At 41.8% G+C, this 15,661-nt stretch overlaps 1 protein-coding gene across 2 annotated transcripts in view; it reads left to right on the forward strand.

The window, feature by feature from the left end:
* Positions 1 to 973: 973 nt before the first annotated feature.
* FAM3B (FAM3 metabolism regulating signaling molecule B) overlaps positions 974 to 15,661 on the forward strand; it is a 52,939-nt gene continuing 38,251 nt past the window's right edge. Inside the window, exon 1 of one of the 2 annotated variants that reach the window (XM_075197275.1) lies at positions 974 to 1,319. In XM_075197275.1, coding sequence (XP_075053376.1) covers positions 1,292 to 1,319 — 28 coding nt within the window. In that variant the 5' untranslated portion in view covers positions 974 to 1,291. The other variant, XM_075197276.1, reaches the window with a different exon arrangement.

A 15,661-nucleotide genomic window follows, 5' to 3' on the forward strand; every position in this document is an offset into this window, starting at 1 on the left:
TCCGACTCGGATCCGCAACGTTCGGGTGGGCTCGGATTTCATAAATCCGAGTGCGCTCATCCCTAGTTATAACTAGCTGCCATGTGTCATTGTGAACTTCTTGTATCTGAAGGAAAAAACAAAACTGGTTTATCTGTGAAACCAGCTGATTTTTTGCAATCAGTTTTTATTTAATTAGTATTTTTTCTACACTTAATTCCACAGCACTTCACTGCCATGTTACCCTTTCAGACAGCAGAGGTGCCCATGTTATTATATATATGCAAGTAGAGGCACCAACAAATAATAAATGATGCTATTTATGGAAGTGTTTTTTTCCTATAACTGGTGGCTAGATGCACTCTAAAAACAGTTAAGCACCTAATTTCATGATGGTTCAGGGGCCGGCGCTGTATTGGGGGTGACGGGTGCTGAGCCTGTCCCAATCCGTCTAGTCAATCCGACTGACATATTTAATTATAATTGTAGTTGCAGATGAACATTAGGAGGAGGCTGAACAACGAATTAGCCTCATGCACACATCACAGCGTTGCCCTTTAAGAGGGATGTGTGCGCTTTCACTGGGTGGGATTAGTTCCTACCATGGAGACGTACTTACAGTTTAGCACATGTCACTGCTGCGGAGCTCAGAGTCGGTGATCTGGAGGGAGAGCAGATATACAGGTTACTGGGGGAGCAGCACCTGGCTCATGTCACCATAGTGCAAGTCTAGGTGCGATACTGGAGTAGGCTGCGGCGAGTGGGAGCAGCACCTGAGTCATGTCACGATAGTCTAGGTGTATTACTGGAGGAGGCTGCGGGTGGGAGCTCATGTCACGATATAGTGCAGGTCTAAGTGCATTGCTGGAGGAGGCTGCGGGTGGGAGCAGCACCTGGCTCATATCACGATAGTCTAGGTGCATTACTGGAGCAGGCTGCGGGTGGGAGCAGCACCTGGCTCATATCACGATAGTCTTGGTTTACTTGAGGAGGCTGCGGGTGGGAGCAGCACCTGGCTTATATCACGATAGTCTAGGTGCATTACTGGAGGAGGCTGCGGGTGGGAGCAGCACCTGGCTTATATCACGATAGTCTAGGTGCATTACTGGAGGAGGCTGCGGGTGAGAGCGGAGGGGGAGGGAGTCACCTGTCCGCACACAGGAGCCGTCACACCTGTCTCTCCAGGGCGTGGGATGTAATACACTCCCCGAGCATGCGCAGAGCAGCCGAGAGATCTGTGCTCACCGATACTCACCTGTGTCCTCCTGCCGGGCTCCACGGACACTGAGCGGCCGCCCAAGTACACAGAGCCATGGTGAACTGCAGGTTCCTGTCCACTAGTAAGAGACCTACTATATGTGATCTGTAATGTATGTACCGTAGGATATAGTCATGATGATTACTTTATATAGGTTCCTGCACTGTCCACACTACATGGGGCTGTACCTTCTATTATATACTGCATCAGACGTTACCATGTATCCCAGTGTATGCACTATGAGGCTGACTGTACTGTGTGAGGATGGGCCATATATCACAGTCTATATGTGCTCTGTGGTGGACTATAAATCAGCTGTCATGTAGATCACGATGTGTACTTTATATAGGTCCCAGCCCTGTATATATCTTACCACTCTGGACCATATATCACTTTATGCATTGTGTGAGGATGGACCAATCGATGGCTAACACGTGATTTTTAAAGGGGGGTTTCCAAATAATTTGGAACCCCCCCCCCCCCATTTAATGGTTTTACATATAATGCCATAAGTGATATTTAATTAAAGCTTGTTCACCATATGTTATTTATACATATGTGATCTGTCTCTGTGTGTGTGTATGTGTGTGTATATATATATATATATATATATATATATATATATATATATATATATATATATATATATAAAAAATGTATTCATAACTTGTCTTTATTATAAATATAAAGGGTTAGATGCGCCTCAATGTTCAGGCTGGAATCTCCACTCACTTTTCCTCACGTCCCATAGTGGGGCGCAGAAGTAATATGGGGGAGTATGCTCATCGGAACATCTAGGCGATGTTCGGTGGCACCTCGCGCTGAATTGAATCTCCCTCATAGAGTCAGTAGGGGAAAATGGTTTGGGCCAGTGGTGGGGGGGGGAGTTATAAGCTGGAGCATGTATCACATTCTATATTGTATGTTTGTGGCTTCACTGTAGCCATTTGGCTTCTGAATGATGGGGATAATAAACGTTATAATTTTGCGGCTGGGAAAAAGTGGGACTGTCCTGAGGGGGGGAAAGAGAATACATAGGAGCCCTGCGTAACCTGTTTTACACACTACTATATGCCAAACAGAAAAAATGGGACAGCGGTTCGTTTATTACTATATATGTCACACTCAACTTGACTTTACCCCATCCCTTCTGAAATATCATGCTGGTGACTGGGTATGGCTAATACCTGTGTTAAGGTCGGTTACCTTGAAGTTGTTTGAATATCATATGGTTAAATCTCACAAGGAAGTTGTAAGAAAGCTTATGTCCCAGTTTATCAGGATGTGATTTTTTTTATTACATACCATCTGGTATCTCTAACACATGCTGTTTACTTCCCATAATGCAACACTCCTGATGCGCCTAGAAATCTTATATGCGGAGTAGCATAATTTCTTAAGCTATTAAGGATATCACAAGTCATCTTGGTATTCCATAATCTGTATAAAAGTAACCTGCCTTGTGCTTTGATATGGTTGCATAACTCCTTGTGACTTCTTATACTCTTATAATGTACAGTAGGGATACATAATCCCATATATAATAATGACAATCGGGCAAACCGACGGTACAATGATAGCACAAACCAGTGTTGATATCTAACAGCCTGCTGTCATTATTAGAATATTTTGGCTGGTTGATAGATACAGTTAGTTACATTCTTGAAATTTCCAAAAGATATATTATGCTTATAGGGCAAATTAATGCAGCAGACTTGACTCAACCAAAGAAAGGGTTTTGTTTCTTAGTTTGGGATAAGCTTCTGGTGTGGTAACAACAACCGTTTAGTCAAAAGGAAACTACAGTTGCATGAATCGAGGGCTTGTTGTGTGGCTACTTCTGCTTACACGGTGATTACATTTGCAGGACACAGGAAGTAGTACTATGCATGTGATTAAACTCCACTTATATGTTCCATCAATTCATCAGCAGAAATGTAATTTTGCTTTGGCAAATGTATAATCATAGCAGCCCCAAATACCACTAGGTGACCCAGCAGCTCAATATGACCTCTACCCAAAGTAAGAAATATACTTTTAGGAGCAGATCAGCGTGACTATCCAGGCAGTAAAAGGATTTGTATAGTACTGTGTCAGATTGCTATGAAAACAATTAGTATGCTCAGTCTTGGGGGCATATTCAATTGTTCCTGTTTTCCGCGGCGTAAAGTATTACCGTTATTACGGTAATACTAAGCCGGATTTCAGTTTGCAACTCCCTGAGCCGTGAGCTGAAATCCAGTGTGAAAGGTACCGTAATAACAGTATTTACGTGCACTATTACCGTATTGACGGTAATAGTGCGTGCGCAATGCTACTTTGGCCAGTAACGCCAACAATTGAATTCGCCCCTTAGACTCTAGGGGGTAAATGTATCAAGCTGAGAGTTTTCCGGCGAGTTTGAAAAGTAGAGATGTTGCCTATAGCAACCAATCGGATTCTAGTTGTCATTTTGTAGAATGTACTAAATAAATGATAGCTAGAATCTGATTGGTTTTTCAAACCCGCCGGAAAACTCTCGGCTTGATACATTTTCCCCAAGGTATCGTTTTATGATGGAGCAAATTTTTTTTTTATACTATGTTTGACTTCAAGTTGGCCTCTCATCAGGGGCGGATCCAGACTATTGCTATACCCCGGGCGATTTTAGGGGGGGCAATTTAGGCCCCGCCCCCTTTCTAATTTCTAAGGCTGCCGGCGGCTGCACAGTATGTGCAGGTCCGCTCGGCAGTGACAGTGTGCTGCCCCGCTGCTCTGACTGTGTTTAAAACACAACCAGAGCAGCCGGGCAGCACACTGTCACTGCTGAACGGACCTGCACAGTGTGCAGCCACCGGCAGCAAGCCCCTGCTAGGGGGGGCGATCGTCACTCTCTCGGTTGCCTGGATACACCCGACTGGACGGAATTTAGAATTCAAAATGTGGATGTCTGTGTCTCAGGAATGATGATTCCCTCTTCAGTAGTAGCATGCTATAAAAGTTAAAAGTAAGCAGCTGAAAGATATCTTGCTTTTGGGGATTTCCAAAATTTGCTCATCAATCCTTTTTTGTCTAAGCAATTTACAAATCTTTTCAATTTTGTATTTTTTTTTTTTTTTTAAATAAATTAAAATACACCTTCATAGTTTTTCATTTCAACGTCACAAAATGATGATTAGCCGTGAAACATGTCAATTTACAGAAGCTCAAACGTTGCTGAAAAGTTTTGCTGATGTTTACTGCCTCTCCCCTACCTATGTTTTTCTAGATAGGATTTGCATCAGTTGCAGAACCCTTTTCCAAAAGTGCCAAAGAGACAATATTATTTTATATAATAGTTGATTTGCATTCTTACATCCAAGCAGGTAAAGGTGTGTTCGTTATATAAATAGCACAGAGCAGGCAGCAAAACCTGTTTCATTGTTAGTGAAATCTCAATGTGATACCTGCTTTATTTCTGTTACTCATCTTCCCTGTCTCTGTCTAAACCACTCCCGTAAATCCTGCTGGTTTACCTGTAAAATACATTATATGTCTGTAAAATCATAGCTTTAAGCAGGGCGTAGTTATCAATCTTCTGTAGATATATTTTTGCACACAGTTTTATATTTATAGGGGTAGATTCAATTCTAAGGCCCTCAATGTCAGCCTGAAAATATTCTGTTTTAAATTTTGTTTGCACCTCTATAAATATGCGGGCAAAAGAATGAGCGATCCTGCAGAAGTGCGAGCAGGAGTACATTGCGTCAAGCTAATTGACCCCCTTTTAGTGTTTAAGTGCTAATGTTTGTATTGCTACATATCTAGGCAGAGTTTCTGGGGTACTTTCATTATTCTAACCAAAGTGATGCTCCATGAACAAAATACAAATATATATATATATATATACTGTTAGGAAAGAGTCTTGATTATATTGAAAATCGTCTCCCACCTTGGAGCGCATCTGAGCAATTTTGGTGCTGTCTTGTCCTCTAGGCTGGGTATATATTACCCCCAGCTGACTAGCAAAGGGTGAGGTTTGGGATGAGTACAATTAGCCTCAAAACGCAAGCTGCTCTTTCCTTATATTGGCATTGGGTCTGCTCACCAGTAAGCTATGGGGTCCTTTATTTTCATACCTCCTAACTTTCCCAATTTGAGGGCTCTATCACTTCGTCCCAGTAGGGCTGGAGGGTTAGGAGGTTTGTCCCGTTCAATACGGCAACAGTGATCTTACCTGGTAATGAATTACAGTAGCTTATTCATCAGGCATTTTAACAGTGAGAAAGAACAGGCTGAATGTAGTCTGACAGTCCGACTGAATACAATGATTTTAACATTAAATCATTCAAATACAATGGACATGCAGTGATTCAAATAAGTATAAAGCAAAACATAACAATAGTAGGTTAAAATTGGTACAACAATGAAAGTATGAGAGGGAGTAAGTACAAGCTGCAGGAGTCTGTGACCCGAAAACTTCCTTTGTTTTAGGGAAATAGGATGCATAGATGACAAATGCCCGGATTAGTGGCGCTATATAAATATATGATGATATAATTCTGCAGCAGCGAGAGACAACGAACAAGAAAACCTTCACTGCTCCTTGCCGTACACGGAGAGAGGGCTGCGATCACACAGGCGTTCGGTGCGTCTTTGGGCGCTCACTGACGGCCTTCAGCTCCGAGAGAAGCAAAGCAAATAAGGAACGGGAGAGCGCATGAGCATAGAAGGACACAATTGTAATGAAGTGTCTTGGAACCGCTGCTGGAATTTTTTCTTGAAATATGACATATAAAGATGGCACAATGACACAACCAAAATAAAAAAAGTAAACAGTAGCTGAGGGATGAAGGACAAGGAAACCTCTCTCACTGGGATCTGTAACGCTGGAACCCTAAAAAATGTAAGGCTGTGAAGCTGTCTTAGCCTTTTCCACCCTTGTGGCTCAAGCTGGACTGCGAAATGGTGCTTCATTTTTGGCTCTTCTGGTTCTCTTCTGCTCCTAATGCAGACATCATCATCATCATCATCATCCTTTATTTATATAGCACCACTGATTCCGCAGCGCTGTACAGAGAACTCACATCAGTCAGGTTTTGCTGAAGTCCAAGCAGTATGTGTACTCGAAGTTAGTGTCCCCACGAATTAGTCAAAATAGGGATTATCCAACTTCTGACCGTGCTATCTTAAATTCTTAAATGGTCTCTGGCAGGTCACAAAAATGTCTGTGAGGTGTCCTATTTTAGACAGGCTACTGGATTAAGATAACGCGGACAGGAAAACAGACATACTAGGCTCCTCCGTATCCTGTGCCTGATCAATTCCACAATAGACTGATTGAAAAAGGATTCTTAGCACCGCTGTGTCTAGGGAATGGTGAGTTAACTAATCTGCCACCTCCCCTGGTGAATACATTGTGAGTAGAGATTCTTGGAGATCGATATGGAATGTACCTCTCATTCTGTTGACATAAGAAACCACTGTCCTGTTTATGAAGAGACCCCTTGAACCTGTTTGGGAAATAAGCCCATGAATATCAGTTTAACTGGCCGTAGCTCTATTAGATTTATTTGTAGGGCTAATTAATCGTCTCCTAGAAGTCCGAAAACAAAGTGGAGGAGGCTTGAAAGGGACAGCTCTTGTCTTATCTGTTGTATCAGCGATAATGCGAATCAAAAACCCTAAGAGACTCTGGAGCTAAATACATGCAGAAATTTTGGAGACAGAAAAATCATTTGAGAAACATTTATTTGGAATTAGCTCTCTTAATTTTTGGGGAGGAACAGGAAAGAATTGAGAATAGCTACCTAAGTCACATCTAAAGGCAGTACGGTGGCTAAGTGTTTAGCACTTCTGCCTCACAGCACTGGGGTCATAAGTTCAATTCCCGACCAGGGCCTTATCTGTGAGGAGTTTGTATGTTCTCCCCGTGTTTGTGTGGGTTTCCTCCGGGTGCTCCGGTTTCCTCCCACACGCCAAAATACATACTGGTAGGTTAATTGGCTGCTAACGAATTGACCCTAATCTGTGTGTATGTTAGGGAATTTAGACTGTAAGCCCCAATGGGGCAGGGACTGATGTGAGTGAGTTCTCTGTACAGCGCTGCGGAATTAGTGGCGCTATATAAATAAATGATGATGATGATGTCAAACCCTTCAAAAATACTAAGTAAAGTACGGAAATGGGTGTCCAGAGCAAAGACGGCAGGTTGCTGGGTCTGGTGTTTAATAGTTGAGGTGGAGTGTTACTGAATAGAAAGTGGAAAGGGAAATTTCATGTGATAATGATTGTGCTAGATGAGGAATGAGGTTGGGCGTCACATAATTGGTTGGGCGTGGTGTATAATAAAGTTTGCAACAACAGATTTGGTAATTGAAATGCCACTTAGTAAGAGAACGTGCACTGATTAAAAGTTGCTGACTATAAATGATGGACGTACACATTAGTGACATTGAACAATTGATTGGGTTTTGTAAAGCCATCTATCTATCTATCTATCTAGAGCAGTGATGGGCAACAGGGGGCCCTAGGGCCGGATGTGACCCTCTGGACCCTCGACTGCACCCCCCCCCCCGCTCCTTCCTGCTTTTATGTCAGATATATTTGTTACTACAGATGGGTATCTTTCTTTCATTAAAATTACTGATTTAACATCTTACTGAGATTAATGGTACACGGCCCTCTTGAAGGCCACAGGGACTCGCATGTGGCCCTTGAAGTGTATCAGGTTACCCATCACTTATTTAGGGGGTGATGAGAAGGTGATATTGATGCAGTGAAATGATAGATCGGTTTTACCATATTTCATTTTTGTGTTCATCCATAAAATATTTGTAGAAATACCATAATATGGTCTTAATCTACTGGGGGCATCATCATCATCAGCAACTATTTTTATATAGCGCCACTAATTCCGCAGCGCTGTACAGAGAACTCGCTCACATCAGTCCCTGCCTCACTGGAGCTTACAGTCTAAATTCCCTAACATACACACAGACCGAGAGATTTAGGTAAATTTAATAGCAGCCAAGTAACCTACTAGTATGTTTTTGGAGTGTGGGAGATAAGGCCATGGTCAGGAATTGAACTCATGACCCCAGCGCTGTGAGACAGAAGTGCTAACCACTGAGCCACCGTGCTGTCAAATTTACCCCTGCAATTTTTCCAGTATCTGTTTTCATTAAAATTATTACAGTACTTGTGTAAAATATTGAAAATGTCTTTGGTTTGTGATTAAACATTGTGATGTTTCAATGAGGTCTCTATCAGATTGGGATTTTTTTTTAGTAAGTAGAGTAATTCTCTTTTATATTTCTTTTAAGGCTGTGTAACAGCAAACGATCAGGATATTCTGTGACTTCATGGAATAGGCATCCTATCTGATTATCATGCCCCCCCTTTCTCCAAAGATCCGAATAACAGCGAAATCTCAGGATGAGGCCCCCCCCCTCTCCCCCTATGAAATGCTGATATTCACGGCATTGCATATTGGTGGGACGGGACCTGATTATGCAAATTGCATTATTAAGCCCTGCCCCCGCGGGGATTCGGGAGGAAGATTACTCTTCCAGGGTCGAGAAGGACTTGCTGAAATTCGGGAGCCTCTCAGAAATTCAGGGAGAATAGACCGGTATGGGAGGATGGAAATCATCACTGAAAAGGAAATAAAATTCCTAGTCACTTCAGTCGTCTTTATCACGGTATATTGCCACTGGACTCAACAAATATTTTAGAATTTAGGAGCCAGGAAAATGTCACAACGTTTTTGATATTATGTTAAGGGTAGGAGAGCGCTAGACAAAAATAGAGGAGCTGGCAATAGATCAAGTGATCTTTAATTTAGTAAAGTACACATAAATATATGGCACCTCCAGGATGAAGGCTGTATAGATCACGTGAGCATTAGACTGGCCTCCACCAACAGCAGCGGGTCCGGACCAAACGATATTAGAGTATCTCTTAAAGTGCTCCCAATAATACATATAAATAAAGTAGCGGGGAAGTTCCAAATATATAGTGTACACAGTCATGAATTAGGCAAATAATGTGCACAACAAACAATTATACCTTAATTGATCCACAAAGTGCATATACAGGGTTATTAGTAATACATTGGAATAAATAGACTATACACATAGACCACGCCCTCTTTTGATACATCACACCCCTCTTAGACATAACACCCCCTCCAATCCACTACAGATCCCCTTCTATATACTCCACTATCATCCTCTCCATTATCATCTTTATGTCACTCCCCTATACCCCAATCTCTAGTCCATTCTTGTTGCTCTCTGTCAGTCCATAAACCCATTCACCTCCCGCCTCAGCGCGCCCCCCCCCCCCCCCCCCTACAAAGCAGGAAACATCCCTGGGGTAAATTTACCGTCTCGCCTCATTTCAATAATCCTTTCCCACTAACTCTTGTTTTGGCGAATCCAGGCTCCTCCCCTTAGAATGGCGCAACTGTGCAATTATAGGACCTTGCAAAATAGCATTTGCTTTGTGCTTTTACACTTTTGCGTTTCTTAAGCCACCCTTCTAGCAATTGCTGTACTGACTTCAATCGCCCGGACATACCAAAAATATATGAACCTCTAGCCTGGTATTCTTAATGTGTTCCTTATAGTGATCTTCTGATGACACTTTGGAACACCGGGCAAAACTGAGAACTGCTTTACAAGGACAAGAAGAGGGATCCGGGGGGGAGGTCACATATTGTCTGGGAAGACACCCCAAAATCTGGGAGTCTCCTGGAGGTTATGGGAGAGTAGGCAAGTGTGCTATACCTTCAACCTGGTCCTCAGGACCCCTAACAGTGCATGTTTTCCTTATCTCCTCTAGCACAGGTGTAGTCATTACTGACTGACACAATGTAACAGATCCACAGGTGGTGTAATTATATCACTGGTCACCTGGAAACCTGCACTGTTAGGGGTCCTGAGGACTGGGTTTGAGAAACACTGTTATGACTGCTGAGAGAATTATTTATGGCATACACACGTACTATGGTTGACTCTAACTGCTGTTGAAATAATTTGACTGAAAACACAAGTAGTTTAACAACAGATAAGATCTGCCGCTCCTGTAGCTGCTGAAATAAATTCACTTTCCTGTTTCCTTATACTGTACAGAACCAGTTTAAACTTTAAACCTTTGTGTGTATATCTATATGGGGGGATCCTAATTCCACAAAAAATTTCAACAAAGACCTTTTGCTCTAAGTAGGTGCAAATATGGAATATTGTGCCTTAATATGCTTCATGTTAATCATTGTATTTAAAGCATACTTGCCGACTTTCAAACGTCGGCGCCTGGGAGCTGCGTGGGGGACGTAGGCGTTTTGGGGGCGTGACCATGCAGAGCACACCATTTGGCCCCGTCCCCACGACATAATGACGCAAACGCGTAATTTTAAAGCGGGGGGGGGGGGGCCAAGTGCCGCAATTCACATTTTTTTATCTAATTCTTATCTAATTTTATCTAATACTTCACTAGGAAGTGGGCAGATGCGGGAAGTTGCCATACTCTCCCGGGAGTCCGAGAAGCCTTCCCGGAATCTGGGAGTCTTCCGGACATTCCGGGAGAGATGGCTGGTATGATCTAAAGTCCGTTTCAATGTAACATAGTTGATGAGGTTGAAAACAGACACCAGTACATCAAGTCCAACCTATTTTGGATCTCCTGCAATCCTGCACTTATATTTGAAATTGATCCAGAGTAAGCAACCGCCAATCTGTTTCAATTGTGAAAAATCCCCCCAGACTCAATATTGCAGTCCTATTTTTACCCTATATCCACTACTATCCTTCATTTTAATTAACGGTCGTATCCCTGGATACACCTTTCAGCTAAAAGTTTGTCTAACCCTTTCTTAAACATATCTATTGAATCTGCCATCACAACCTTCCCTGGCAATGAATTCCATATATTGACTGCCCTTACTGTAAAGAACCCCTTCCTTTGCTGGTTGTGAAATTTCCTCTCCTCTAACCTTAGGGGATGACCGCGTGTCCTGTGTATGGTCCTTGGGGTAAAAAGTTCCCATGAATGCTCTCTGTATTGACCCCTAATGTATTAGTACATAGTAATCATATCTCCCCTTAGACGCCTCTTTTCTAAAGTAAACATGCCTAAACTGGCTAACCTTTCCTCATAACTTAATGACTCCATACCCTTTATCAATTTTGTCGCCCTTCTCTGAACCCTTTCTAGTTCCAAATTATCTTTTTTATAGAGTGGTGCCCAGAACTGTACTGCATATTCAAGATGAGGTCTTACCAATGATTTATACAGTGGCAAAATTACACTGTCTTCCCTTGCATCTATGTCCCTTTTTATGCATGCCAATACTTTGTTTGCCCTTGCAGCTGCTGCTTGACATTGAGCACTGTTGCTAAGTCTACTGTCTACGAGCACTCCCAAATCCTTTTCCATTAGATTCTCCTAAATTAATTCCATTTAATTTATAGATTGCGTTCTTGTTTTTGATCCCTGAATGCATAACCTTACATTTATCTGTGTTAAACCTCATATTCCATTTGGCCGCCCAATCCTCCAGTTTATTTAAGTCCCTCTGTAGAGAAGGTACATCTTGCTCTGATTTTATTACCTTACAGAGTTTAGTGTCATCTGCAAAAATACGGCATTTGTCATCAAATGCCGTGACTTGTTCTAAATAATATACCTTTTTATTATATATAAATTACAGAGGAGTTTTATGACCATGTAAAAGCACAAGGCTGTAGGTCACCGATATCTGAGCAGTTCTAATGAACACTGATATGGCAAAAAGTATATTCAAAGTCTTCTGAAGTAAACGTGAAGCCTTTATCGCATTCACATCAGACGTGGACACCTCTCGACTCAGAGAAGTGTGTCCTTGTGCAGACAAATACAACCTTTTATACCTCTTAACAGCCTCTGTTATACAGTTTAAGGATTTATACTCTTATTTACAGTTTATTAATATGATAACGACGTTTCTGATACACATTGGCTACCTTGAGATAAACAACATACATCAACATTGTTATAGCTGGTGACATTGTAAATCTCTCTAATTTAATTACCTTGACCTTTCTTCTTGTCCTTTAAACCTAGAGGTAAATAAATTTGCTCTTCTGCACTAAGAATAAATCTGTTGAGACCATGTCAACCTTTAATCCCTACAAGCTCTATTCTGAAGAGAACAGAATTTGACACAAACTGTTTGTGTTGAATAGGTTAAATCTGGATACTCGTGCTGTGTGATGACTGTTGCGTCATACGCAGCAGGTTGCGAAACACGTCATCAGGATTTGACCGTCTAGGCCTGATGCCACTAATTCCGGCCCTTTTTTACAACAAGGTTAAACTGGATCCGGGATGGTCGTCTGGGAGAACTTCTTGAGTCTACCGGAGATATGATGTTCCTACTTCCTATCTTCCCATCTGCCTAAAATCTTTTACCTTCTCGCTGCCTTACAAATTTTATTATCATTTGTTACTCTTGTGCATTTGATTAACATACACTATTGTATGCCTTGCGTATTTTTTGTTAATAGTGAAATTTTCAATTATAATCCAGACAGGTTTTTCTTAATTGTCACCAGGTGGGTTGTTAATAAATTAGAGATAGGAGAAGAAGAGATGTCTGTGTTTAGCCAACAATGTCATTGTTCAAACAGTAACAGGGATTAGACTCATGGATACCCACTCAACAGGGATTCAATGGCCCACAATCACTGTGGGGGAGGATGCCTAGGAAATAGTCTGGTATGATAGGTGGTGATAAGACCTACCTCCCCCAGTCTGCCCTCCTTTGCCCCTCCACCATGGGAATATTTAGGGGAATATAATTTGTCATTGGGATTTGGAAGTGTGTGTGGCTCGGGGATTAGGAACTTTGCTTCCAACCCAGGTATAGGCTGTGACCGTCATTCGATAGGAGCCTGTGGCTTTGTGACTATATGTACCTGCCAAAATGCTTATTGCGCTGACCCTGACTTTCAGCAGAGGGGTAACTCTCTGGCCAAGTGCTCGGGATCCATGGAAGAGTCATTGGAAGAACCTGCGACTGCATGCTTAACTCTGTGCAGATTTTTATGCATCTATCTGGTGATCTGTATATCCACATAAACTCTACCACCATTACCAAATAAAGCTGTGTTGTGGTTTCAACAATCTGATTAGGTGATTTCCGAGAATCCACTACAGTCCACACGGTATGTGACAAACATTTCTGTCGTATACCTAGATACCACATCCCTACTGCCTAATTTTCTATACATCGGTTCAGACCTCTCCTAAAAGACAGACAGGTTTCACTATTCTGACTTCATCTCTTTCTGCTTTACCCCCCCTTCATTCTCACTGAAAGTAGAATTTGGTAGATTATACTCTACATAGCAGGAGCTAGAAAATAGGCTCCATGTGAACTGAAATTGTCACTACTGGTATGACATTGTAGGTTCTGATAGTATAATGAGGTGGAGCGCTGCCGACTCTGATGGTGTAATGAGGTGGAGCTCTGCAGCCGATGGTGTAATGAGGTGGAGCTCTGCAGCCTCTGATGGTATAATGAGGTGGAGCTCTGCAGCCTCTGATGGTGTAATGAGGTGGAGCTCTGCAGCCTCTGATGGTGTATTGAGGTGCAGCTCTGCAGCCTCTGATGGTGTATTGAGGTGCAGCTCTAGAGCCTCTGATGGTGTATTGAGGTGCAGCTCTAGAGCCTCTGATGGTGTATTGAGGTGCAGCTCTGCAGCCTCTGATGGTGTATTGAGGTGCAGCTCTGCAGCCTCTGATGGTGTATTGAGGTGGAGCTCTGCAGCCTCTGATGGTGTATTGAGGTGGAGCTCTGCAGACTCTGATGGTGTAATGAGTTTGGCACAGTAAATTGAAATCTACTGGTATAATATGTAGGACATTTGGACTATGTACAGTATAATATTCCAAGCAATTAAAATGTTTGGTATGCTTTTGTAGAATGTGCTTCTTGACAGATTGTTGGCTCCTGGCGTTCAGGGAAATGTTTCCAGACTTCTCTTAAGCAGTGTTTTTATGATTATTGCCCGTATCAATGTCATTGTACGACCTTTGATATTTGTGCTTCATGTGGCGCAGAGCAATTAAATTCTGTTACAGCGCAGAACCTGTTGCTTATACTGTAATAGGTGTACAAAGCCCTTGAAGAAATGCAAATATGCATAGCAATAAGATTTACTCATACTTGCCAACTTTGGCAAGGCTTGCTCCGGGAGATCGGGGAGGAGAGGTGGGCATGTTGGGGCATAGCCCGGCGTGTTGCAAGTTAATCTGAGTAGGGCTAACTTCAGCTGAGAATTCCATATTCAATATATTCATATTAATATAGTCAAGGAACTAAGTCCATCATTACTTCCGTCCCAACCAAAAAATATATCGTCTATATATCTCCACCATTGTAAGTTCTTTTCAAAGGGGTTATTTGTCCATATGTGTTCATCTTCTCACTTAGCCACAAACAAGTTGGCATAACTTGGGGCAAAGTGTGTCCCTATTGCAGTTCCTGCAATTTGATTGTAGAACTTCCCATCATACCAAAAGTAATTATGTTGAAGGATGTACTCTCTGGCGCTCATAATGAAGTTGACTTGTTCGTTCTTTAAATCTGTGTTGTTGCATAAATAATGGTAAGAATGAGAGCACCCATCCGCATGACTTATACACGTATACAGTAATCTAACGTCACATGTCCCGAAGATATGTGTCCTTCCAATCCATATGTTCTAAAATTTGGAGAATTGTTGTGGTGTCCTTTTAAGTGGCTCTTCTGTTTTAGTTACCAATTCTTGTAAAGAGAAATCAACGTAACCTGAAAGATTTGACGTGTTAGAATCAATTTCTGTTACAATTGGGTGACCTGGGGGGGTTACTGGTGCCCTTGTGTATCTTCGGAAGGTGGTAGAATACCGGTACATTACGGTTTTTAATGTGAAGATTGTCAAACTTTTTTAGATAAAATACCAATGTTTAAACCCTCTTCCAGTAAATCATGAAGTTCATTTTGATATTGGATAGTCGGATCTTTGGTCCGTTGTTGATAGGTATTGGTATCCGCCAATAGCCGTTCCAATTCTTCTGTATATTTGAGCTTATCCATAATGACAATGCCACCCCCTTTATCGGCAGGTTTAATTATGACGTCATTATCTTCCTTCAATTCTTTTAGGGCTTAATGCTCTTTTGGTGTGATATTCTGTTTAGTCTTCATTTTTTTCTGAGAACTCATCTATATCTTTCTAAACTAATCGTTGAAAAGTTTTTATGAGGTGGCCTTTGGTGAAACTAGGATAAAAATTACTCTGCATCCGCAAGTTGGTATGTACAAATGAAACGTAAATCGATGTAAACGTCAAATTTATTAGATTTAGACTGTGGCGCAAACTTCATTTTTTTTTTTTTTTTTTTTTTTTTTTAGCACATTGACCTGTACTTCAGTCA

The sequence above is a fragment of the Mixophyes fleayi genome, chromosome 2 (genome assembly GCF_038048845.1).
Source record: "Mixophyes fleayi isolate aMixFle1 chromosome 2, aMixFle1.hap1, whole genome shotgun sequence".
NCBI lineage: Eukaryota > Metazoa > Chordata > Amphibia > Anura > Limnodynastidae > Mixophyes > Mixophyes fleayi.